The 26,850-nt window shown below is 37.4% G+C and overlaps 1 protein-coding gene across 1 annotated transcript in view; it reads right to left on the bottom strand.

Moving 5' to 3' along the window:
- The window catches only part of adgrd1 (adhesion G protein-coupled receptor D1), a 50,895-nt gene extending 29,650 nt beyond the window's left edge, over positions 1–21,245 (bottom strand). Inside the window, exons 1-14 of the mRNA XM_047380753.1 lie at positions 20,919–21,245; positions 20,805–20,841; positions 20,363–20,479; positions 18,337–18,435; positions 17,875–17,997; positions 15,064–15,240; positions 12,380–12,634; positions 11,185–11,252; positions 9,590–9,739; positions 9,415–9,465; positions 6,349–6,469; positions 6,099–6,206; positions 4,854–4,929; positions 2,536–2,677 (exon numbers count right to left, since the gene is read on the bottom strand). Of these exons, the coding sequence (XP_047236709.1) occupies positions 2,536–2,677; positions 4,854–4,929; positions 6,099–6,206; positions 6,349–6,469; positions 9,415–9,465; positions 9,590–9,739; positions 11,185–11,252; positions 12,380–12,634; positions 15,064–15,240; positions 17,875–17,997; positions 18,337–18,435; positions 20,363–20,479; positions 20,805–20,841; positions 20,919–20,972 (1,578 nt within the window). The 5' untranslated portion in view covers positions 20,973–21,245. The remainder of the gene's footprint in view (positions 1–2,535; positions 2,678–4,853; positions 4,930–6,098; positions 6,207–6,348; positions 6,470–9,414; positions 9,466–9,589; positions 9,740–11,184; positions 11,253–12,379; positions 12,635–15,063; positions 15,241–17,874; positions 17,998–18,336; positions 18,436–20,362; positions 20,480–20,804; positions 20,842–20,918) is intronic.
- Positions 21,246–26,850: the final 5,605 nt, after the last annotated feature.

Here is a 26,850-nt window from a genome sequence, read left to right on the forward strand (position 1 = left end):
AAGACCTTTGGGAAAATATTTAGCAAAGTGACTAAACAAACAAAAGTGAAACCTTTGTGAAGCATTATAGAAAAAGAGCATCGTACCAACAGTCAAACATCGAGGCGGTTGTGTGATAGTCTGGGGCTGCTTTGTTGCTTCAGGACCTGGATAACTTGCCATGACAAATGGAACCATGAATCTTTTTCTCTACCAGAAAACCTTGAAGGAGAAAGTCCAGCCATCAGTTTGTGATTTTAGGCTCACACTTGGGTTACGAAGCAAGATAATGATCCAAAGCACAAAAAACTAAATAAATGCTTATAAGTGAACTAGCTGAAGTTTAGACTTGAATCTATTTGAGAGACTGTGGCATGACCTATTCATGATAAAAACAACAATGTAAGACACTAGCCTGATGGCGGTTATTGCTGCCAACCGTAGCACAACCAGTTCTTAAACTTTGGGGATACAATTGTTTTCCTTAATACAGGAAATCATCATTAAAAAACTGCATTTTAAATTCCCTTTAGTTATCTTTTACTAAAATGTGTTTTTATTTATAATCTAAAACATTTCAATGCTACAAAAAAGCAGAAACAGAAGAAAGCTGTATGGCGGTAAATATGTTATTTAAGCACTGTAAAAAGTATTTCCATTCTTATAGAATAAACATCACGTCCTACCAGCATCCTCATAACATTCTACAGAGCTGTGGTGGAAAATATGTTTATGTACTGCTTCTCGGAGTAGTACTCCAGCGGTAATATGGCAGACAAGATTTACCTGCAAAGAATCTGAAGGGAGCTGAACTACCACACAATATTCAGATCACAGATCACAATCTGTTTTAGAGCTGCAGCAGAAACTGGGTACTGAACTCCTTTAACTGCCATCAGGCAAACACTAGCACAGCAGAACCACCAGAGTAATTGATCGATTTGATGTAAGCATATTGATCCCAATAGTAAAATATAGAGATTTTATATAAAGTGCCACTTCATAGCAGAAGATCAAGTCCAAAAGTAGTTTCTGCCCAGAAGACTGCTGTATGCAAGAGGAAAACCTGCAAACTCCACATAGAAAAAGCTGTACAGCTGAGATTCATCCCACCTTCTGGCTACAGGGCATGCACTTGTGACTGTTAAAAACAAGTTAATAAAACAAACTGAACATTTATAAATTTGAACGTTTGTTGGATTTTTATCAAACATTCTAACATTCCTGGAAATTAGACTTGTGTGATTGCGCCATACTCTACACACTGTACTGTATAAGATTCCTTCCAGCTTCCAAGCTAGAAAGGTGATAAGTATCTTCTGAAAGCCAACCAACATATAAGTGCCAAAAATAGTCTCCCTTTGACTAAATCTGACCACAGCAATGAGCAGCAAACCCGATATAGCAAAAGAGCTCATTTGTGGACATGATCCTGGCCACAAGTGTTGTATGGTAAATCATAATAGAACTCCTTAGCTTAGATGATCATCTGAGCTAAGATTAGGTTGAAATGAGTGTTTCAACCATTTTATGACTGGATACAGTGAAGAGAAATTCCACAAAGCAGAATTGTTTTCACAACAGAGGTAGTCCAACTAAAAATGGAAATGCTCTGACTGGAAAGACAGCTGAACTGGTGATCATCTGCTAAAACAAACAGAGGGATCACTGGAACAGGAACCAGGCCAAATAATTACAGTATCAATATTTATTTCACCAAGTGAGGAAAAACGCATACAAATCAATATTAGTACAATTTTATGACACCACAAAAGCTTCTTTCCTGCTTTTATGAGTGAGAGAGGAAAAGAAGGTTTTGATAATGGACTTCAATAGAAATTGAACGATTCTTGTGGGAACACATTGATGGGTGATTTGTCTGACTGGTTTTGATAAATGCTTTATCAATTTCATCATTTGGCTGGCCTATATTTATGAGCAGATGTTATCAGGGCAGAAAGAGTGACCTGAGAATTTATGTGGCTAATACCACTACTACACCACTACAGGAGACAAAGTTAATACAATCCACATTTTTTAAAAACATTCCAATTCTGTATTTCAGTAGCATTTGCTATGGTAAACTGGCATGACCCCCTTTGTAAAGCACCAAAGGAAAACATGTTATCCATAAAGAAAGCTATTGTTGCTTTAAAGTGCCCCAAGCTTGCAATTCAAATATCTATAATCAGTTCTGGACACCACATGTTCTGTGAGGGGAAAAATTCAAGCAGGCTGAGAAAAAAGAAAACAGGGTCCGCTCTATTCACTGGGCAGGCCTAGTTGCACAAGCCTCAGTCAGTTGTGGACACTCATCTTCTTACATAAGAGAAAGCCAGAAATAGAGTTTATAGATTTCATATGAGGGCTCAAACTGCTGTTGCGATAGGCAAACCATGAACCATCTGATAAGATGTGTCTCACAACCAACAGCTACAGTCAGCAGTGGGACAGACACATTTCATAGTCTTACAAATTTAGAAGAAGTTTAAAGAAATTGCTAAGGACATGAGTCAAATAAAAAGAATCGGGTTATTTGCATTGAGTTATTCTTACCAGAACATGAGTGAGAACAATCTTGATGAGTGGTGGTCCCGAATGGTTGGCCAACAAAGCTGGTAAAGGCTCTACTTTCAAAGAGATCAGGCAGCTTGCTACCTGTATCTTGTGATCCTTGTAGTTGGCTGATTGAGTAATCCTGTTGTGCCATAAAGGAGACATTATATTGTAATGATAAAGAGAGGGAAATGAGAACCAACAGTAAAGGAAAAAACAAAATGCTACTATTAGTAAACTGTTTTCTCAGACAATCTATCACACAACATCCAACTTTACATACATAAAAATGTAATCACATTACGGATCTGTTGCCATGAGAAGGCACCACCAGGTATTTTCTGAACATTACACAACTATTTTGAACTTTTGTTGTACCGTTGCTAATTATTTTAAGATACGAATGAATCAAATTCTAAATGAGAGGTCGGTTGTATTCAGTTTTAACACAGAATAATCTGTCTTTCAATTTTTTTGTTAAATGTTTATCAAATCCTCGCAGTTTGGTTTTATCTCTATTTTTCACAAAATTTCACTTTTAAATGTAGCTTACAAAAAGTTCTCTACTAACACATGAGTGCCACCCAGAAGACCAGAGAAACAGAACAGTAGCACTGAGATGGGATTTTGGCCATCTGTCTTTTTAATGAATTGCGCTGACAGCCACCAGTACAGCATCAGTAGTTTTTCAACATTATCTGATATGTGACATTAGGATCATACAAGCATCTCTCTAAAGACACAAAATATCTTTTTCATCCACAGAACAGTCCAGTAGATCACAAACATCTGCAAATAGGCTGCTATGTGGTGCCTTGGAAATGCATTCACACCCCTTGAATGTTTTTAGATTTCCTGATGTTATAGCTATGCGTTTTAATGGGATTTTATATGATGGACTAAAACAAAGAAGTGCATAATGTGTGAAGTGTTTGGAAAAATATACATGCTGTAAAAAACTTTTAAAAATAAAAATCTGAAGTGTTAAAAATCAATTACTTTTAGTCAGTCTAATTCCAAACTTTGCAGGACCACCTTTTCCTAAAAAGACATTGCATTTTTTCGGTTAAGGGTCACTGTCCTGCTGTAAGGTGAATCTCTGCAAAGTCTTTTGTAGCCTCTAACTTCTTTCGAGATTGTCCTGTATTTAATGACATCCATCTTCCCACCAACTCTGACCAATGACAATGCTGAAGAAAAACTTCCCACAGCATTACACTGCCAGCATCTTGTATTACCATGGAGATGGTGTGCTCATAGTGATATACAGTGTTTGTTTCTTCCACACATAGGGCTTTGCATGTAGGACAAAAGTATGTTTTTATTCCCATATGACCAGCCCAACATCTACAAGTGTGCATGCAAACCTCAAACTGGACCTATTGTGGCTATTCTTTCAACAATGCCACTCTTACCAATCTTCCATAAAGGCCAGATTTGTGGAGAAACAGTTGTTCATCTGAAAGAATTTTCCACCTTATCTTTGGATCTCTGCAGCTCCTCTAGAGTTTGACCTGTTGGCTGCTTCTCTGATTAATGCTCTCCTTGTCCAAACTGTCAGATTAGGTGGATGGCCATGTCATAGTAGGCTTGCAGTTGTTTTGTAGTCTTTCCGCTCTCAGATGAGATAGTGCTCAGTAAAATGTTCAAAGCCTGGGATATTGTATAATAAATGAAGCGTTCTATTGACTTCTCAACAGTTTTAGCACTTTCGTATGCCCCTTTGTCTTAATTTGTCTACTATTTTTTTCTCATGCCTAATATTTACAATTTTTTATTGGAAAAAAAAAGAAAACCAAGTGCATTTTTTCTTTCACTTCACAATTAAAATACTCAGAAAAATCCATCAAAAATACATTGGGTTTTGTAGTTGTAAAGTGACAAACTCATAAATAAGTCAAGGGCTATGAATACTTTTGCAAGAAACTGTCACTTTGAATTTGGCGAAGATTAAAGTCGCCTGAATGCAGTTATACCACACTTGATAAGCATAAACACATCAAAGTAGATGTCTCAAGACGATCCAGTGATGTGACAATATCTGAGAGGGTTGTGACAGTGGGGGGATAGATATGGCATGTTAATAGCAGGGTGTATCAGTCAGTGGACGCTGAGTGGTGAGATGAGAGATAGGGAAAAAGTACAGATAAGCTCTTGGCTCCAGCTGTTCTGCGGTTCAGGAAGCTTGAGCCCCTTGGACATGATTTCCCACACAGTTAGCACAAAGAAAAGGGCTTTGAGTGGTTTTCTTTTAAATAGCTTGAACTTAAAAAACAATGTCCATACCTTAAAACACAAAAGGCCACCCCTCCTCTTACCTTGTCTTGACTGGACTCATTTCTTTGTAGTACTTATGCATGTTGTGGTAGAAAAGGCCAACAATGGTGGTTTCAGCTGAAGAAAAGAAGTAGACATACAGAAGCAGAGTGTGAGAGGTACCAGGAATGTTCAACAGGGCTGCTAAAATGCTCACAAAGAAGGGAAGTTAATTAACGTCGCTTTGCCACCGCACACCAGCACCAGCTAGCTAATATGACAGCTGTATAGTCTCACAAAGGTGAAAGATAAAGAGCCACATAGTTACAGGGAATGCTTATGAAACATTTACATGACTTCAGTGGCACACCAGAAGGTCTGGTCCCCCCACCCCTGATCTGACCTTTCCTTCAGCTCTGTCCCTCCTCAATACGAGATAAAAAAAATGTAATTGGGGGAAATTTTTAATGACCCCTTTCCTCTGTTCAAAGGTCTTCCAGTTGAAACCCGCTGAGACTGACAACAAGGGCTTGGATACGTTAAGCAAATGTGCATGAAAGATCATAGAAATATTATTCCGACTGAAGGCCTCCCAGCAAGTTTTACAGAACAGCATGTCTTGGTCAGTTTGCTTGCACAGCTCTTCAAAGGAGAAGAGTGAACAAAGAAAACACCATCTGAACTCTCCAATGCTTTGCCTTTTCTGTGCTCTATTAGGATATACAAGCTACCCTTTACGCATTTTATACTGCCAGGTATTCACATCTATGACTTAATTTGGCCCTGGCTCTCGCATGTCAAGCTATAACATCCATTCCATTTCGATACAAGTTTGTAAATTAATTATTCATACAGTTTATATTTGTGTTTGTATGCCAGAACACTGCATGAAGGAGCGAGATGGAGCCAGCAGAATCTGACCTGAACGCAAAGTCGAACAAACAACGTTTTCATGCCCACTGTAATTATTCCTCTCCCTCAGTCCACTGCAGGGGCTCGTTCTTTTTAATGACGAAGTGAAGTGGAAAAAAGGGCAATGTCTTTTATTCTCTCTGTTTTAAATGAAAGGGTACATTAAAATCATAGGTAGGTTTCTGCAGGGCACTCTAAAGACAGACTAAGGCCTTCACCCTAATCCCCTTTTAGAATGCATGCTGTTTGACTGCACTCTTACAGTACATCTTAGCTTATTGTAGAAGCTCAAGATGCACATTCAATGTTTAGTGGTCAAATTAAAATGGGAAAAGCTACCCTGTCTATCACAGAAAACACAACAATAAACAAAAACATGTAACATTTACACTTACTCTGCATTATAAATGCCTCCCCAGGTACTGAGATGTAATTTGTCCCCTGTGTGGGAAAGCGGTAATGTGGCAGATTGAAGTTTTGTGGCAGTTTCATCAGTGAGTAATCTGCAGGGGGATCAGAGTTTAGAAACAAATGAGAATAATAAACTCAGAAGCCAACAATAAAACCAATGTGTTTTGAAAAGTAGAAGGGGTGGGTAGTCAAAGGTGGTCCATTTAACACATGGAGAGCTGGCATCTTTCTGACCTGCAACCAAAGACGTTCCACCCAGGGAGAAGGGAGAGCTAGAGCTCAACTCCAGCTTTGTCACCATGTGTCCCATCACTGTGTCCACTGTCTCAATCAAACTGCTGACCACCGGGCCGGACTATTAATGAACAATACATTTAGTTGATCCTTTATGTATACATTTATTTATGTATGTCTAATTTTGTAGTTGACTTTACAGGAAAATAATGTGGATTTAGCCTAAACATTAATACAAATAATTTAAAAAAAAGGCAATCAGTGTTACAAATATAGCACCTTGCATACATATGAAGTTGAAGTAAAATGATGCATGATTTTTCAAAATTTCTAACAAATAAAAATCTGAAAAGTTTGGTGTGCATCCCAACCTTTATGTATGCCTGGACTTTGACTGGGACACTAACATATCGTCACTCTGGCTCTATGTTTGGTTCCTTGTCCTGATGGAAGGAGAACCTCTGCCCTCTTCTAAAGCCTGTGGCACTTAACTGTGTTAAATTTTAGAACTTTATCCAAGACCCGTCTGGTCTGTTTATTTGGACTTCATGATTCTGTTTGTTGACAAATTACACAGGGATGGACTCTGTTTACAAACTGGGTCACTCCAATGCAAGGTTGATTGCATTGGATTTTTCATAAGGGTTGCAGAGTAAAAGGGGCTGATTTGTAAGACATTTCAATATCGTTTTTGTTCCACTTCGCAGTTATGCACTACTTTGTGTTTATTTTTCTATCACAGAAATATTTTTCATTGTTTTCAAATTGCTCCTCAAATCTGACAAGAATTTGTAGACTTTGCTATGAACACTGTAAATACTGTTCATGTCTGACAGGAACATCAGTTACCATGTTTCTGTTAAAAAATATAAACATATATACACTACCAGTCAAATGTTTTAGATGCACTTTCTCCCTTAATGGGTCTCTTTATTTTCATGACTATTTACATTGTAGTTTCTCACCAAAGGCAACAAAACTGTGAATGAACACACATGGAATTATGTAGTAAACAAAAAATGTGAAATAACTAAACATTTTTAGATTGTTTTAATTCTTCAAATTAGCCCCGCTTTGCTTGGATAACTGCTTCTTGGCATTCTCTCCATGAGGTGGTCACCTAAAATAGTTTTCCAAAGAGTCTAGAAAGAACTTCCCAGAGGTTCATTGAGAGACAGCCAAAGGTTAATATTTCAGTCATCACAGCAATGGGCATCTACTTTAAAGAATCTAAAATATAAAACATATTTAAAGTTCTTTTACAAATTTTTGTTTGCGACATAATTACATATGTGTTCATTCACAGTTTTGTTGCCTTCAGTGAGAATCTACAGGGGTTGGACAATGAAACTGAAACACCTGGTTTTAGACCACAATAATTTATTAGTATGGTGTAGGACCTCCTTTTGCGGCCAATACAGCGTCAATTCGTCTTGGGAATGACATATACAAGTCCTGCACAGTGGTCAGAGGGATTTTAAGCCATTCTTCTTGCAGGATAGTGGCCAGGTCACTACATGATACTGGTGGAGGAAAACGTTTCCTGACTCGCTCCTCCAAAACACCCCAAAGTGGCTCAATAATATTTAGATCTGGTGACTGTGCAGGCCATGGGAGATGTTCAACTTCACTTTCATGTTCATCAAACCAATCTTTCACCAGTCTTGCTGTGTGTATTGGTGCATTGTCATCCTGATACACGGCACCGCCTTCAGGATACAATGATTGAACCATTGGATGCACATGGTCCTCAAGAATAGTTCGGTAGTCCTTGGCAGTGATGCGCCCATCTAGCACAAATATTGGGCCAAGGGAATGCCATGATATGGCAGCCCAAACCATCACTGATCCACCCCCATGCTTCACTCTGGGCATGCAACAGTCTGGGTGGTACGCTTCTTTGGGGCTTCTCCACACCGTAACTCTCCCGGATGTGGGGAAAACAGTAAAGGTGGACTCATCAGAGAACAATACATGTTTCACATTGTCCACAGCCTAAGATTTTTGCTCTTTGCACCATTGAAACTGACGTTTAGCATGATTGACCAAAGGTTTGGCTATAGCAGCCCGGCCGTGTATATTGACCCTGTGGACCTCCCGACGGACAGTTCTGGTGGAAACAGGAGAGTTGAGGTGCACGTTTAATTCTGCCGTGATTTGGGCAGCCGTGGTTTTATGTTTTTTGGATACAATCCGGGTTAGCACCTGAACATCCCATTCAGACAGCTTCCTCTTGTGTCCACAATTAATCCTGTTGGATGTGGTTTGTCCTTCTTGGTGGTATGCTGACATTACCCTGGATACCGTGGCTCTTGGTACATCACAAAGACTTGCTGTCTTGGTCACAGATGCGCCGGCAAGATGTGCACCAACAATTTGTCCTCTTTTCAACTCTGGTATATCACCCATAATGTTGTGTGCATTTCAATATTTTGAGCAAAACTGTGCTCTTACCCTGCTAATTGAACCTTCACACTCTGCTCTTACTGGTGCAATGTGCAACAAATGAAGACTGGCTACCAGGCTGGTCCAATTTAGCCATGAAACCTCCTACACTAAAATGACAGGTGTTTCAGTTTCATTGTCCAACCCTTGTATGTACAATGTAAATAGTCATGAACATAAAGAAAAGCATTAAACGACAAAGGGATTCTAAAAATGTTTGACCTATAATATATATATAATATATATTTATAAAAATATAAAAAATTGTTCTGAGCACCCAGGCCTTTGAAACTATAGTGATGTTTGAATATCAGAGCACAAAGATTTAACCACGATAACTGTTGATTAAAGGAAGCTGCCAATTTCCTTTGAATGTGTTGTGTTGGTAACAACTGTTTGCCAGTCTTGTGACATAACCTCATTTAAAGTATCCTGTTTGAGTGCAAGCTGAATTAATGTCCAGACTTACTGCCTTTTACTGTCACTGTTCAAAGCACCTCTAATGCCAGAAATATGCAGTGCTAAAAACTCAGAGTCAATGACCGCTTCAGTAACTGTCAGATTGCTTCTGCAATATTTTTTCATGTTTTGCCTGTAGACAACAACAGTGACCTCATTTACCTCCGGTAATCCTGGAGAGGACAGAACCTCTTCCACGCTTTTGAGAAAAGCCTGGATGGAAGAAAATGAACATCATGGAACTGCTGCATCATCTGAACATGGGTGGGCATTGTATCAGTGTGTGATCTTGTTTTGAAAGTGTAATTATAGCTTTTTTTGTGCTCTGCTCCAGGACCTGTGTGAGGTTGTTGGCAGCGTTGTGAGGAATTGTCCTGTTGGGCAGTGTGCTGAGGAAGTCCAGTACAGGCATAGTGTTTGGCCCCTGGGAGCTTTGGACCACCTCCTGATGACTGCTGATGACAGGAGGAGTCACTTCAAATGCTCTCTGGGGAGACAGCATACAAAGGATGTGGAGGCAAGCGTTGAATAAACACAGAGCTCCAAGATACACACGAATGTTTAGTGACTAAAATCAGGGAATACTCTATAGAAATGTGATTTTGTACCGCTATTTCTCTACACGGTTTGTTAGAAGAAGCCATGTGGAGCAGCTGTTTTTACTGTCCTCTAGTTTCTGATTATTTTTTCTACTCCCAGAGCTTTCATAAACAGCTTTCTCTTCACATGTGTTATCAATATCTTTCTTCTCATCTATTGACAAAAAGAAAACAATGCCTCGATAGATAAAGAACTGTTTGTGCATATTGAAGCAAAAGACCCCTTTTCCCACTTCTGTGACATTTTTGGTGTTTTGTTTTGGTCCAAAACACTTCAAGTGATTTTCTCTCCATACATTTTCTTTGTAGCTGTTGCATTTTACTCAGAATGTTTGAATGTTAGGCTTTTTAAGGTTTCAGAATATATCTCGTTGAGTCCAGAGTCATTTTGCCCCTTTAGTATTAGGTACTTTTGCAGTTTTGGTCATTTCAAACCCAACTTGTTTCTGTGCAAAAAGGAGCAATCTGCCATGGTGTGTTTCATTTCAACCATGTGCCAATACCCGCTTTGAGGACATTTTGTACCCAATGTAACTAAAAGGGATTTTCTATAATCTGGTCATAGTCTTTTTGGTTTGATGAGGGGTCATTATCTGTAATATTTCATAAGTGTCACTGGCCCAAAAAGGGATCAGAACCAGAATCAATCAACAGAGTATTATGTCAAATATTGAAATAAAATTACATTTAATTTAGAGAAAGATTTGATGATTTTTATTATGATTTGTCCCCACAATTCATCTAAATACTTGGCAACCAAAAGAAATAAACAACATATGAAATAGAAGAGCAGTGCAAGTCAAATTTACTGGCATTTTACTGACACAAAAATGAGCATTTAAAATTTCACAACCTACAAGTATTTCCAATAGTTTTGTTCGGTAAAATAACAGTTCCTTTTCATCTTACAAAATGAAAAACAGTACAAAATGATTCAAAAATTTATAAACTTAATAATCTTTATGTAAACTATGTCCTGAACACTGGGGAACAATGACAAATTAGTCACACCGGTAAAATGAATTTAAAAGTGTATATTGCAGACTTTTACAGGGACTGCTACAGAAAAAATGGAATAACAGTTGGTTACAGGAAAAGGCAGATGCATTTGCTGAGACTAAGTGCTATTCTATTGGCAAAAGAGGGTTGTAAAGCAGCAGCAGTGCCAATAATTGTGTCACCACGATTTTGTGAAAAACAATGAATAATTATTAACATAGCACTAATTCCCACTCAAATTAAAGGTCGGATTTTTCAGTGTGTTTGTATGAAATAGGGGTATGAATAGGCAAAGGGGTAGAATCATGTAAAGGAAAGGTTTAGAGACACTTACCCCTGTTGCTGTAGTTGTGGGGATATCTACGGCATTTCCGTGTGTTGTGGCAGAAGCCATATCCTGACCTAAAAAAAGAAAAGGGCTCTTTTGAAATACACAATAATTATCAGACTGTTGACCTGTTTAGCTGGTTCCTTTATTTTATCAGTTGACATATTCTTTCCTTTTTTGTTATTTTGTTATTCGGTGCTTCGGGCACCTAACCAGGTCTGACTGTTGTTCTGTAGCTGGATTTTATCAGCATAAAGCTTACATTCTGATTGCACTCACCAGTCATGAAATAACAAATGCCAGATCCAGAGACTTGCAACCTCCATTAGACATGAATGATCAAACACACATGTTACCACAGCAGACTGTACAGGGTTTAGATAATGTGTATGTCTTTGCACTCATTTAATGAAACCACCTCTTACAAGCTACTATAAAATGACCATATTCGGGTGTGTGTTAGGGATCTGAATCATTCCAGCTCTTCTTTGATTGATAGTAAAATGTATTAAATGTATTATAGAAGAGTCATTGAGAACTAAAAATACATATCGTGAGCAATAACAGCCAGAGTGTTGTGGTCGAGAAATAACCTGTGAATTATATTGCTTATGGAAATATTTTCAGAGAAGAAAAGAAAGCTCTGTGGATTATTTAAATTCTTTACACATCGCAGCCAGCTGTAACTCTACACATATGAAGCTACAAATCACCCCGAGGAATCAATATGATTCAAACACGATAGTAGAATGTTCTAATTTTGATTCACACCTGACAGATAGTGGTTATTTTTTTTAAATCTCCTCCATCTCCATTTATGGTCCTCCACTGACCAGAGGAGGTAAACAGAACAAAAACATTTAAGAGTGTGGAGGTTTGCTCCTTGTATGTTGTAACTTGTCACATTAAATTAAAACGATCTGCCTTCTGCAGCTTAACATGCCTCTACACTTGGATAGATACTTAAAAGGCAGAACTATTTCAGCTGTGGACTTAAATTGTGTGAGAGTGGAGGAGTGTGTCGGTGCACAGTTTACATTATGGTTGTTTTGCCTAAATGTCATTAAAGAGATTTGGCATGAAGGAAGGACATTTCATTTTAACTCCTGTTTCCTCTGAGTAAAAAGGGAGGAAACATTTTAATTGACATGGCCTATGCTAAAACCCAGGAAACACTTTACAAGAGAGGATATTGTCCTACCTAGAGCTGCACCATAATAAAGTTTGATCTGATGAGGTGAAAGGGCCCTTTTCCAGATGACAAATTCATCAAAAACCAGCGTTGCATAATGACGATGTGCCCTATTCTCAGTTTTAAGGAAAACATCAGAACTGCGGTCCCCAGAGTTCTCTGAGACACTGCCGGTTGGATCTCCATCACAGAAAGTCCCGTTGATATAAACTTTCAGACCATCCTTCTTGGTCCAGGTGAACAGAACATGTGTCCAAAATGGGCCTAAAAGAGGAAAAAAGGGATCAGAAAATGTTTTATTTACTGAAAATTTTAAATGAAACAAAGTTTCATTTAATGAAGGCATTCTAAGATAAAGGACTGTTTAAAAAATGTTGGTTTACTTTTCAAAAAGAAGTAAAAAATATTTTTATTGATGTCATGATGGTAAAATCTGTATATTTTTAAATTTAGCGAGTTTACAAACCAAATTTACTAAGACAGTCTTTATCAAAGAGTAGCAATAATGTAAAAAATTCTTGTCTAGATGTTTTTCAAAATTTTATAATTATGTTAATTTTAAAGATCAAGCAAAACATTTCTTAAGAAACCAATTTTTTTTTTTTTTTATATCTCTAGAAAATAAGTTGTGCATTTTGCTATTACCTCAATAAAAAAAAAAATATTAAAATGTAACCTATATGCTCTTCATTTAAAAAAATGATGTTATCACTAAGTGCCTCATTTGTCAGTGATAAATACTCCAATTTGTGTTTTTATGTGACAAGGGGTCTTTGGTCATGCTATCAACTCAATTAGGCAAATTGCTAACATTTTTAGGTAGACACATTTGTTGTGACTCATGGAAGCGATGTACCTAAAATTGCCTGACCTCTATACAAACCCAAACATGTGACTTTGTGCTCCTCACAAACTTTTGTGATTACAGATATATTTCTGATGGATAAATGCATCTCAGTCCTCAGACTGTGGTACAAATATGACTGGTTCTACTTGGTCTGACTTTAGTGGTACTCCAAAAAAACGTTGGCATTAATTACTAGCAAAGTAAATAGAAGTGTACTTATTGTGAAGTAGTGAAGGACACTAAACCAAGAATAATAGCTGTAGGGCACTTACCTTGTGTTCTCTCTACCTGTGAAGACAAGGTTAAACATGTCCCAGTTCCAAGTTTAAGAACCAGTAGAATTTATTACTTAAAATGCTAAATCACCAAGTTAACCGGTCATTTTCAAGCTGATAATGTATTTCTCTGGAGTGGACATAAACAATATAAATAATATAGTGGATAATGTTTCTATTTTGAAGAAATGTTTAGATGAAAGTATAACTAAAAGTATGAGTATACACTGATTACTGTAAACATGTTTGCTGTTGATGAAATATCTGAGATTTAAATAGTTCCTGCAGTTTATCCCCATATGTGTCTTAGTATTTCCCAAAACATTTGCTATTATGAAAGGCAAGGAAGTAAATGAACAACAAGAAGGTCCCCAAGGACAATACATTCACTGTCTCAAAACATATCTGCCAGAAGATCATAATACATTTCCTTTTTTTGCTTACAATATAAAGCATATGTGCCAAGACCTCCTCCACTTCTCAACTCATTCAGATTTCTCTCTAAAAACTACTCAATTCTCAGCTTTTATTAATAAAAAGTTGGTCACATCAAACCCCGAGGTTAAGTCACCCTTTAAGGTTTTCCTAACACTTGTGAAAAGAAAGAGGGACAGCTGAGAGATTGGGACATTCAGTCCTACAGGTCTGGCGTGTTACTGTATGAGAATCAGGGAGCATTTGATGCTCTGGAATAGAGAATTCAAATCCAGATTGAGTTATGAAGCCTCTGCATGAACTGTTGAGCAGCCAGGACAAACAGTTTGTGATTAAGACATAACATGTTACTGTAATAGAGTACACATTTTAAATCTATTCTAACAAAGTTGCGTGTAAATCTTTTCCTTGGCAACCACAGCTAAGATGTGCTGTGGACTGGCAACAACTGTCTCAGGTTAAAGATGCTCAGCTAGCTAATAACTTTGACTAAATCATTAGCGCTGTCACTAAACTAGACAAAGCTAGATACAAACCTAAATTAATGTTCAACTCAAAAACCGTCTTAGCCAAAAGTCTCATGACAATTTTTATTCATTGCATGTTTATATATTTACTCAATATACAACCCATATAAACATGTCAGCCTCCCTGCCTGCTCACTTCACGCGATGAATATGAATAGGACTGACCCAACATTTTCAACTGAATTCTAATAAAATTCATTGACAATACATTGACAAAAACTTTTTAATAATTAATAAGGTTAATAATGGCTAATATTTATTAGCTTTTAAAATTCGTTTTCATTGTGGCTCATTTGTTTGAGTTATAACATTACAGATCATTTGATCTACTTCCAGAACATCAATTCTGTAATCATCAGCCAAAATTAAATTTAACACACAAAATGACTGCATCTTGAATAAGATGCATATTTTGTGCTGCAGCAGAAAGATTTACAAAATAACTTACCAAATCAACTGTGGAGCATTGGGTGTCAGTTAAAACCATGAAAACAATCAACGTGTACAGTTAAAGATTTGTTCAAATTAAATGCATTCCCAACAGATGTGTACGAACACTTTTCTGAAGAAGTAGTGTGTTATAAAAAAAAGAGTGTTTGTTTGCAGTACCTGAGATAGGAATTTCTGCCCTCCAAAAGTGTTTGTTGTCTCGCGTGTAAAGCTCCACAAATCCTTTGTGAGAGTCTGTAAAGACTGAGAAGCCATTGGAAATAACCTTTGGTCCAGACACTACGGCAAAATTGGAATCTGCCTTTTCGTTTTTCCAAAAGAAGGAGAAGGTCATACCTAGAAAAATACATAAAAAAAATATAAATGTAAGATTATGTGCTTTTCCAAATAACTACAGTTGTGTATAACATATTGCATAAATCGCTACATTCAGTTTGTTTTATACAGTTTAAAAAGACACATACCCTTTTTTCTTACTGCTTGACTGAAATTGGACTATACATTTCCTGTTTTGGGTCATTTAGGATCACCAAAATTATTACTTTTTTTAAAATGCCAGAATAATTAGAACAAAGGTTTTTATTACTTTCTTCATATTAAAAAATTCACATACTTTTCCTCGTTGATGGTAGAATTGTTATTTAAACTGTGATTTGGAGATGTTTACGGCATCCTTCCATGTGCTTCTCACAATAGTTTGGAATTTTGAACATTTCTCCCTTTGCCCTAAACATTTCTAAGGAATTAGGATCAGGGATTTGTGAGGGCCACACCAAAAATATTGACTTTGTTGTCTTTAAGTCACTTTATGACTAATTTGGAGATATACTTTTTCATTTTACATTTGCAAGACCAATTCATGCCCAATCTTTAATTTCCCATGGGTATCTTGAGATCTTGCTTCAGTAATTGCACAAAATGTTCCTTCCTCAAGATGCAATTTATTTTGTGCATTGCACTAGTCCCTCTTGCAGCACATCACCCACACACAACAGGCTGGCAAGCCACTGCCTTTTTTCTTCAAATGTAACAATGATTATTATGGCTAAACATTTTAATTTTAGTTTCATCAGACAACAGGACATGTCCCAAAAAGAAAAGGTCTTTGACCCTAAGTGAATTTGCAAAATGTAATCTGTCTTTACTTTTTTATGTTGGTTTTGGAGTGATTGCTTCTTCCTCTATGAGCTCCCTTTCAGTCGATGGTGGTATAGAACTCCTTTCACTGTGGATAATGCTTCAGACAGCAACTTCACGGAGCTTTTTGCTTTTGTTCTGGGCTTGATAAACATGTTTTACACCAAAACATGTTAATTTCTGGGGCACAAAACCTGTCTCCTTCTAAAGCAGAAAGATCCTTGGAAATTCCTTTGGTGTTATTATTTGCATATAATTGTTAATTAGTTGTGGCACTGTCAGGCATCTGGAAATTGTATCCAAGGAAGAACAGAACTTGTGGATGTCCACAATTTTCTTCTTGATATTTTGGTAGACTTCTGTTCATTTTCCCCTTGATGTCACACAAGGAGCCTTTGTGTTTTCGAGTTGTTGCCCTAAGATATTTCTGCAGATGATGATGTCTTGGCTTACAAAGTCAAAACATCATCATCTGGGATTCTCAAATTGTGTCATATGTCATAGTAATGTACATGTGTACAAGGTCTTGAATTGCTATAATGAACTAATTCTCTCAAAGCATTATCTCTCAATATTCTGGTATTAAGCAAATAGAAACAATTTGGTAATCCTCAATAACCTATAACAGGAACTATTTGATCTGATGTAATGTCAGACAGTGAGAAAAATCGTGTATCTTTTTATACAGTGTATGTACAATAAATATCTGATTTTATTAGATATAAATTTCAGGACCTGACGTCTCCCCATCATGCATGACAGCCTGCACTGACCAACTGGCACCCATCTTCACTGAGATCTTCAAAGAGTCACTGGAGCTGTGTGAGGTTCCCTCCTGCTTCAAATGCTCCACCATCATACCAGTACCCAAGAAACCCACCATCACAGGATTAAATGACAACAGGCCTGTCGCCCTGACATCTGTGGTCATGAAATTCTTTGAGCGACTGTTGAGGCCCCCTGCCGGATCCATCTGTGAAACTCCTGAAGTTTGCAAATGACACCACTGTTATTGGACTGATCCAGGACAGTGATGAGTCTGCATACAGAGAGGAGGTGGATCGGCTGAGACACTGGTGTGGTCAGACCCACCTGGAACTTAACCCACTCAAGACTGTGGAGATGGTGGTGGACTTTTGGAGAACACCGCCCCCACATACCCCCTAACCATCCTGCTGTGGACCACTTCCGGTTCCATTTCTGGAGACCTGAGTTGGTTCTCACACATAGACAGTTTTCAGGAGAAGGCCCAGCAGAGGCAACTCAAGAAGTACAACCTTCCACAGGAGCTGCTGGTCATCTTCTACACTGCCATAATTTAGTCTGTCTTCGTCCATCTCAGTGTGGTTTGGGTCATCGACAAAACAGGATAGATCTACACTGCAATGTACAATCAGGTCTGCAGAGAGCATTATCAGGGCTGACCTTCCCTCTATCCAGGACTAATACAGGTCTAGGGTAAGGAAAAGGGCAGCGAAAATCTCTACACAGCCCACACACCCTGCACATAAACTGTTTAGGCTTTTACCTTCAGGTGGCGCTACAGAGCACTGTCTGCTTAAACCAGTTGCCACAAAGACAGTTTATTCCCCCAGGCTGTTTCTCTGATGAACACTTGATAGTCAGAGTTCCAGAACAACACCATGCATACTTGGACTGATCCCACATTATATTCTACTGTAAAGTCAATTGTGTATATATGTACATTTAAAAAATATATTCTTTATTATTGAGAGCAAAGTGTACCAGAGTCAAACTCCTTGTTCGTCTGTACAAACTTGGCAATAAAGCTGATTCTGATAAGTGTATATGTATGAAATATACTGCACCTACCCTCAAGACCACACAGAATAGGATCACTCATGCAGGAGTTCTGGTAGGTTCCAAAGTGAAGAAAAAAGCCGCCGTTATCGCTGTTCAGAAAGATGCCCCTATTGTATACTCCTTCAACAATGTCTGTAGCAAAATATAAATTACAGACATACATTTAAAATTAGGAGATAACTGAAGAGCTTGAAGTACATATTGTTTAAATAATGATTTTTTTAAATTATCAAAATTGAATGGTTTGGATTTATGCTAATTATTCAAGTTTTCTAGTTTTTGTCCACCTTTGGCCTAAACCAATAAAAATGACTTCCAACTATGTTTTGACGAAAGCCTAAGATATATAAGCCTAAAAGAAGTCTCGTACGTCAAGGACAAACAAGTGAAGGACCAAAAGATTTGCAATGATTTGCTGCAGTGTGTGATGCACAAAGGACTCTAAGTGAGAAGAAAATGATGGATTCTCACCTACTATTGCGGAAATGTTAGTGTAGGCAGAGTCATTGGTATACACATAGGAAGAGTTATGGGAAGAAGGGAGCACAGTGTGGTTGTGGATTCTGACAGCTGGACAAAAAAGAGAAGACAAAAACAATAATTTCCAGAGAACAGTGAGAGCAAATCAATGGGAGGGACGTGCTGCACAGGTATGAGATAGAGTGATGCTGGTGAAGGTAAACACAGAGTGAGGCCACATAACATGCTCATATCCAAATCAGATCCCGCTTAAACATTTTTAGTATTTCCCTAAGTATTCAGTATAACTGGTTTACAAACCAGTAGTCATAGAGTGGCTTGGAAAAGCATCCATGGCACTTTTCAACATTTATCACATTACAACCACAAACCTCAATGAATTTTCTTTGGATTTTATGTAACAGACCAACGCAGAGCTGCACATAACTGCAAAACAAAAGGAAAAGGATGCATTGCTTGCATTGGTCTTTTGGCCTCTTTTTAATCTGATACAATGAGATCCTAATTTGAAGCATAGTGGTGACGAAATCATGCTGCAGAAATGCTTTTCTTCAGCAATGGCAATGAAGCTGGTCAAAATTGATTGCTGGATGGTTGGAGCGTTACAGTCATATTCATCCATCCATTCATTTTCTATACCTGCTTCTTCCATTCAGGGTCCTGGCGGAGCTGGTGCCTATCTCCAGTGGTCTATGGGTGAGAGGAGGGGTACTACCTGCACAGGTCTTAAACGTACTTTTCATTAAGCCCTCATTTCTGAATTCAAATGTCTTTTTTTTTATTGGTCTGTCATATTCTAATCTTAAATGCATGTTTAAATTACATGTAAGCGGAAAATCATCATAATTAACAGAAATAAAAGCTTTAAAACATCAGTATAAGTAATCTATATAATGCATTTTACTTAGCGAGTTTATGTAAAAAATGAATTCCTTCATTCATCTTCTATACCGCTTATTCCATAGTGGGTCATGGGGGAGCTGGTGCCTATCTCCAGCAGTCTATGGGCAAGAGGCAGGGTACACCCTGGACAGGTCGCCAGTCCATCACAGAGACACAAAGGACAAACAACCATGCACTCACCCCTAAGGGCAATTTAGAGACCAATTACCCTAACAGTCATGTTTATGGATTGCGGGAGGAAGCCGAAGTACCTGGTGAGAACCCACAAATGCACGGGGAGAACATGCAAACTCCATGCAGAAAAAAAGTCGAACCTAGGACCTTCTTGGTGCAAGGCAACCGTGCTACCAACTGCGCCACCGTGTAGCCCACAGTAAAAAAATGAACTTTTCAATAATATCCTAATTTACTGAATATAACTTTATATTGGATAATACTAGAAGCAAAATTGTTGCAGAGACTGGTGCAGAGGCTCAGGAAAACAACTCTACAAATACAGCCACAGCAATAATGCAATATTTAAGATAAAAGTACATTATTTTATTCAATGGTTCAGTTAAACTCCAGACCTAATCCAATTGAGAATCTGTAATAAGGCTTTATAATTGCTGTTCTAGATGCTATCCATCCAATCTGACTGATCTTAAGGTATTTTGCAAAAGAAAATAGGCAAACAGGTCAGTTTATAGATGTGCAAAGATGATAGGAGACATATCCCAGAAGACTTGTAGCTTTAACTGCAGCAAAAAGTGGCTGTATGTACGGAATACAAATGCACGCCAAACTTTTCAAAAGGTCATTTGTAAAAAGAAATTGAAAACTTTTCATCTTTTTCCCTCCATTTCACAATTATACAGAACCTTTTGATGGTCTATCACATTAATTCCAAGTGAAGAAAATGTAAGTTTCTGGTTGTAATGTGTCAACATGTGAAAACGTTTAAGGGGTGTGACTACTTTTGTAAGGCACTGTATATTCAACAAGAAATAAAAGGTCTCTAAAGTGAGTGGGACACTGAACAGACATGATGACAGTGGCAAAAGTGAGAATAGTGAACAAAAGGGCTTTCTAGGCAGGCCCTAAATGTAAACATGGCGGCCATGTATGCTCATACTTATTTCACTGTCGCTGACATAACGTGGTCTGTCTCCAATCTTGTCCCACAGCTCATGAATTCCATCCACTACATCGAGAGGCCAATAATGTGAAGCTGTGGCCAACACCTGCAGGCCTGGACAGAAAGATTGCAGGTAAACAAGTGTCCCTAAAGGACATTGCTCAGGGTTTATTATTACGCCGGCATCCACTTTTGGAAGTTAGTTGGATCAAGAGATTGATGATGATGAATCAAACCAGCTGCAAAAGCTGTTTATGTTGCAGACAATTCTGATTAAAGAGATGAAAACAAATAACAACCCTCCATGGAAACAGACGCTGGAACACATTGTTTTCTCAAGTTATTGTATATTTCCCAACCAATATGTTGTCATTTGATCTGTTGATCTGACAGAAAACAAAAGTGTGATATAATGTGTATATGAAAAACTGGCCACTACCTGGACGCTTTTCATTTGGCACCATCTGAGCACACACCTGTAAAAGAAAAATCTAAAGTTTCACAAAGCATGACATGCGGAAAATGAGCTGATTACTTTAAAGAATTAACTTACCTTAAAACATAAGACAAAAGCAGCAAAAAGTTGAATATGCAAACAAAATGCCATTGCTGTTGAGAACTGTACCACGTTATTTGCTGAAACAGCCTAATTCCCCACATTAAGACAAATCTAAGAGGTTGGTCATTGTTTCATGATAAGGATAAAGCAGCCCATGTTTCCAACCCAATGTTACAATAAAAAGTTCTAACAGTATCATAAAAGACCCAGGTTAGATTACTCGTGAAAAACAACAACAAAAAACTTCACAAGTTATTTTGTCATAGCAAGATCTAACGCAAAAAGTCCTCCGCAAAAAGTTACAGTCCGGCTTCTTTACGTTTCTGCGCCTGCATCTGGAAACTGCGAGGGGTAGAAGAGCTCAGCGGGAGCGCACTGGCTGGCTGGACTCTACGTGGGAATTGCAACATGTGATCTCATTTTTGGACCCTATGAGGAGGGGCGTTCAGGTTGTGCGTAAATGGAGGGATTCGTGCGTAATTGAAGATTACGTGGAGAATGAAAAAGTTTAGGTGCAAATTTAAACACCGAGTAAAGGTGATGCGTAAACATTTCTGTATGGGTACAATAAATAAAGGTACAATATTTATTTTGCCTCCTCGTGAAAGGGATAATGATGTCAAAATCTAATTTCAAAATTTCATAACATCCATCCATCCTGCAAAATAATTTTTACCCTCATTTCGTACCAACGCATTACCACACCGTCTCTTACTTCTTCGATTTGGTACGCGCAAACAAACCCTTTCACAGCCTTGTACTTAACCATGGCATACAATTTTTTGTCTGTATTCACTATTTCTGATTATTTTATATAAAAAACTAATAAGCAATGGTTTCAGTGCATAGGCACGAGATGGTTTATGAGGTACGAAACAGCAGTAGGAATGGACGAAACGGTAACAAATAGGGGTGCGAATTGGCAAAGTGATTAACTGACCCGGAGCCAATTAGGACCCCACCAACATAACTCTGAGCTCCTGCTGATAGAAGCAAGTACGAAGACTAGAAAAACGTGGGGTGGAAAAGTACCAAAACGGCAAAACTACTAAATAATGAAGGTGCAAAACGAAACGCAATCCTAAAAAAAAATGAACGAAAGAAAAGCAAAAACATGAAATCATGAATTTTATTTGTCAATCAAAACTGTTCAATTAATCAAAAAGTGTTTGAGTTGTAAACTTTTATTATGCGCTTTTTAAAATTAAGGACAACTAAGCGATCTTGAATCAAAATAAAGGCAAACATCGCCATCTTGTGGTCAGGTAAATAATTATTGGCCACCTAATCCAATCCACCCTGCTCATTTATAATTTATTTATCAACTCTTCTCATATAACTCGACTGGTGTTCTTGCTGCTGGGCTTTAGGAAAAGTTAGTCGGTTTCACATCAGACATAGTTTAACTACAAAAGTACATGTTTATGAAACTCTTTTTGTTCTAGTTTTTTTAGATTTTTATTTTTTCAGACTTTCATGTCTGTGCACTAATTACTATTGCAATTTAACCAATACAACTGGTATAACAATTGGCATACATTTTATTTAGAGAGATTTAATAATTCATCAATTAAAAGTAGCAACACAAGTTGTAAAAAAAATAACACTTTTAAATAAATATAAAATAAAATATAAAAACGCTTTAAATAAATTAAATTCCAGATATGTTTTATGTATTTACTTAACAAAATTAAGTAAATACTATCAGTTTTAAGATATTTTTACCCAAATGTTTATTTTAATCACTCATTGACTTAGACTTTGAACACAACAGGCAATATGTGTCAGTTTATATTTCACTAGTCTAATGACCGTATAAAACATCTGCATAATCAACAGCTCATTAATAGATGAATAATATATGTATTTGACATTTTGTAATCCATTATCATCTTCTCTATTCTACGTTTAAACCTACAAGCTCAGAATAATTGTTTCAATGCTGCAGTCATTAGTGGACACAAAAAGTTTTATAGATTCAGAGGATTCCATTTATCGCAGCAGACACCTCTGCTGGGTCCTCCTTGGAAGTAGAACTCTAACTAACAAGCACCTGCACTGCTTCTGTCATGAAGTCACCTAGTTAATTTTCCATGGTGAAAAGAAAAAAAAGACATTTGTGTTAGCCATACAATAACAATAAACGTTTCCCATGGTAACCCACAGATTTATGGTTCACTGGCAGCATAAATCTGCCAGTGATTTATGCTAACTCAGGGTTAGGAAGCTCAGCCTGCTACCAAGTTTGGCTTTAGCATTAGCACTGATGCTAAACTTGTTAAAGCTGGATGCAAATTTAAATTCTTGCTCCAACACCAATCCTTGTCAACAAGAATTGGGCCAGTTCTGTAAGTTTACTAAATTTATGCTAAATAAAATAAACATATAAACCATATCATCCTCTGCTGGACACCACACATGATTAACGACTGTGGCTCAGTAGGAAGAGTAGTCGTCTTGCAATCAGAAGGTTGTGGGTTCGATTCCAGCTTCCTCCTGCCATAAGTCGATGTGCCCCTGGGCAAGGCACTTAACCTCAAGTTGCCTACCGACCTGCGTATCGGTGTATGAATGTGGGAGCGTTAGTGAGTGCAATTGGGTGAATGTGGCTCTAGTGTAAAGTGCTTTGAGCGGTCTGTATGACTGGAAAAGCGCTATATAAGTTCAGTCCATTTACCATTAATAAATATAGTGGCTGTCGGAGCCAACATCTTCAGTTAAATTGTAATCAAAACGCTTATTTGTTACCAAATTAAAGCAGCTTGTTAAACAAAATTTTGTTTAGAACTTATAAGTTTGAATAAAATAATAAAAAGGTTAATATTTAATACCCTCTTAAATTCTTTCAATAGTGTAGCTTCCTAGCAGGTTTGACTTTGGCATTAGTTAAAGAAACATAAAACCTGAAATTCTCTGTCTAACATAGAAACTTTCTCAACCACAAGTCTTAGTACAGTTCTTAACTTGATATATTTATCAACTTAGTATCTCTGCTGGGTCCCATAACTGAAAATAATTGTTGTCTGAACCAACATCTTCCATTAATTTCTAATCAAAATTATTTGGTGGGATCAGTTAGCAAAATAATGTAGCTGATGTTGTTAGAATTTAACCATGATTGAACATTACATCTATAAATTAATATGCTTGACTAAACTTTAAATATTAATATTGAATAATAGTTTTAAAATTATTATTATTAAAATAATATTATTAATATTATTGAAATTAATCATTAAAATGTTCATTTTTACAGTGTAAATTGCTAGCATGTTTGCCTGTAGTATTAATCCTACAGCTAAACTATTAAAAGTTGGATGGAAACTTAAATTCACAGGATCTTTCTCAGTCACAAGACTGTACTACTTCTAGAGATAGGCACCAGTCCCCCAATGACCCTGCAAGGATAAGCAGGTATAGATGATGGATGGAATACTGACAGTTCTTAACCTTTAGTGATATAATTAACTCCATTCCACAAACCTTTTAAACACTTCAACCATACGGTTCTCTACCAAGAATGAGTTGGCTGGAAATGGATGACTGAAAAAACATGAGGCACATTCTAATCGACCTGTACTTTATGTTATTACCAAAATAAAGTAGCTAATATAGCTAGAATATAACCATTATTAAACATTGTGTTTATAAACATACCTGACTAAAAGTAAAATCATTTGGCAAATATAAAATACTCCTTTTTTTAAAATAATTTTTATAGTGCCTTTAGCATTAGCGCTGCAGCTTAACTGTTGAAAGTTGGATAAAAACTCCTGCTCCCAAACAAAATCATTGCAGACAACATGTATATCGACAGTTCCTAACTTTTAGTAGGTTGTGTTCACTCATAATAGAACCTATATAGACATGACAGCCTTACTATTCTCTATAGACTGAGAATCACAGTTTTTAATACATCTTCAGGTAAAATAAATCAAACTGTTTAACTAGGACTTGTTACTAAAATAAAGTAGCCAGCTAGAATTTAACCGTTATTGAAGGTTATCACAAACTTCCTAGCTTGAATAAAAGTTTAAGTATTTTATTGGCTGATATTTGATGTTTGTGAAGGTAATTTTGGGGCTAAACTATTTTTGCAGTCCAAAGGCATGTCTGTTAGGTTAATTGGTCACTCTAAATTGCCCTTAGGTGTATGAATGAGTGTGCGCATGGTTGTTTGTGTGTTGCCCTGCGATGGACTGGCGACCTGTCCAGGGTGTATCCTGCCTCTCGCCCATAGATTGCTGGAGATAGGCACCAGCTCCCCCACAACCCACTATGGAATAAGCGGTAGAAAATGACTGACTGATGAAATGACTGACTATTTTTGCATTGTAACTGTGAATTTGAGGTCACTTATTCTTATTTTACTATCTTTTCATTTTATTTTCAGCCATTTAAAATGTTCAAAATAATTTTTTGTGTTGACAATATAACACTGTATATAAAATACATTGATGAGAAATACCATTAGTTTGATTTATTGTTTTATTTATGTATTTAACAACCACTAAAATATGAACTTTCTGACCAAAGTTTAAATACATTTTTTGTAGCGAGTAATAATAATAATATTAAATAAACCAAACATTAACATTACATATCATCTGACTGAATTATATCTGTGTTTAATTTCCACCCATTGGGAAAACCCAACGGCAGTTTGAAAACGATGTGGCGGGAGTCGGATATTCTCTCTGGGTTTGGCACGCTTCAACCACGCGGTCAGCTGCAAGGCAAGCAGGCTGTTGGCGAAGCGGGAGCGAACACATCAGAACACTTTTGCAATCAAGCGCTATCTTGATAAGACGAGCATATACTGTAGATTTACACAGCTACATTATCACCTAAGACTATTGTAAACATTTATTTTGTTTTACAGCCTAATATATACAACTTTATTCACAGTCTTTTTCTCTCCTCCGCCATGGCTGCTTCTGTTTGAACAATGCGCTTTGACCCACAATGAATCATGTCTTTGGCCTACAAATGTGGCCTGTGAAGGATGTCCTTACCATGGCGCATTTGTATTTCCGGTTGGCATCTACTGAGTCTGCAGCAGGCAGTACCCTCTGATGTACAGCCATACGAAATACCCACAAGTCACAGATTATTTTGCTTCACCATCAGCGGTACAATTGGGGGTTTTTATTGACGTCACTGAAGTCGCATCCTCATTTCCGGTCTGCCATCTTGGGTGTCTCCGTAAGGCTTTTCACAACATTGCATAGTTTTTTGACCATGGATAAGTATCTAAAGTTGTTACAGCCTACTGATAAGGCCATGTACCTCAAGAAAATTGCGGTCATCAACAAGGTGGATCCATATGTACTGGCTGTTGGTTTGTTTAGCGCAAATCTAGATGATTGGCCGCACAACTATTTTTTCAGACGCAAGATAGGCAAAAATCCATGGTAAGTTTAACATTGCCTTTTAAGTTGGCGTGTTGTATGCAATTTTTAAAGATTGTGCATGCAATGGATAACAGGTGCAAAACAGGGGAAGACCGCCCTATTTAAATGAGGAAATTGCGTGTGCTACTGGCTGGAACAAGAGGAAAAGCAAACAGATCCTCTGCTGTGTTGCTAGAAATATGCAGGTATTGTTATGCTGCATCATTACAAATGATCCAGTTGCTGATTTTTTCCTTCTATTCCGTTCGACCCTTGGTTTTCTGGACTGTTACAGGTAATTAACTTTTGTTGTGCTACTCACAGTAGGTTTGTCATCTGCGCTGATGAGATTATTTCTCTTGTCTTGCTCAACGTAACTCGCAACAAATTGGCCAATCATTGTTAACAATATAAAAGACAAATATGTCTGTTAATTAATTTGTCTCCCTTGATCTTTTAATTTTTTTCTGAGACTCCCTGGGTTCTGTTGTTTTATTGAGAGTATATGTTTGAAGAGTATGATTGTTTCAATA

Source organism: Girardinichthys multiradiatus, chromosome 12 (genome assembly GCF_021462225.1).
Source record: "Girardinichthys multiradiatus isolate DD_20200921_A chromosome 12, DD_fGirMul_XY1, whole genome shotgun sequence".
Classification (NCBI taxonomy): Eukaryota; Metazoa; Chordata; class Actinopteri; order Cyprinodontiformes; family Goodeidae; genus Girardinichthys; species Girardinichthys multiradiatus.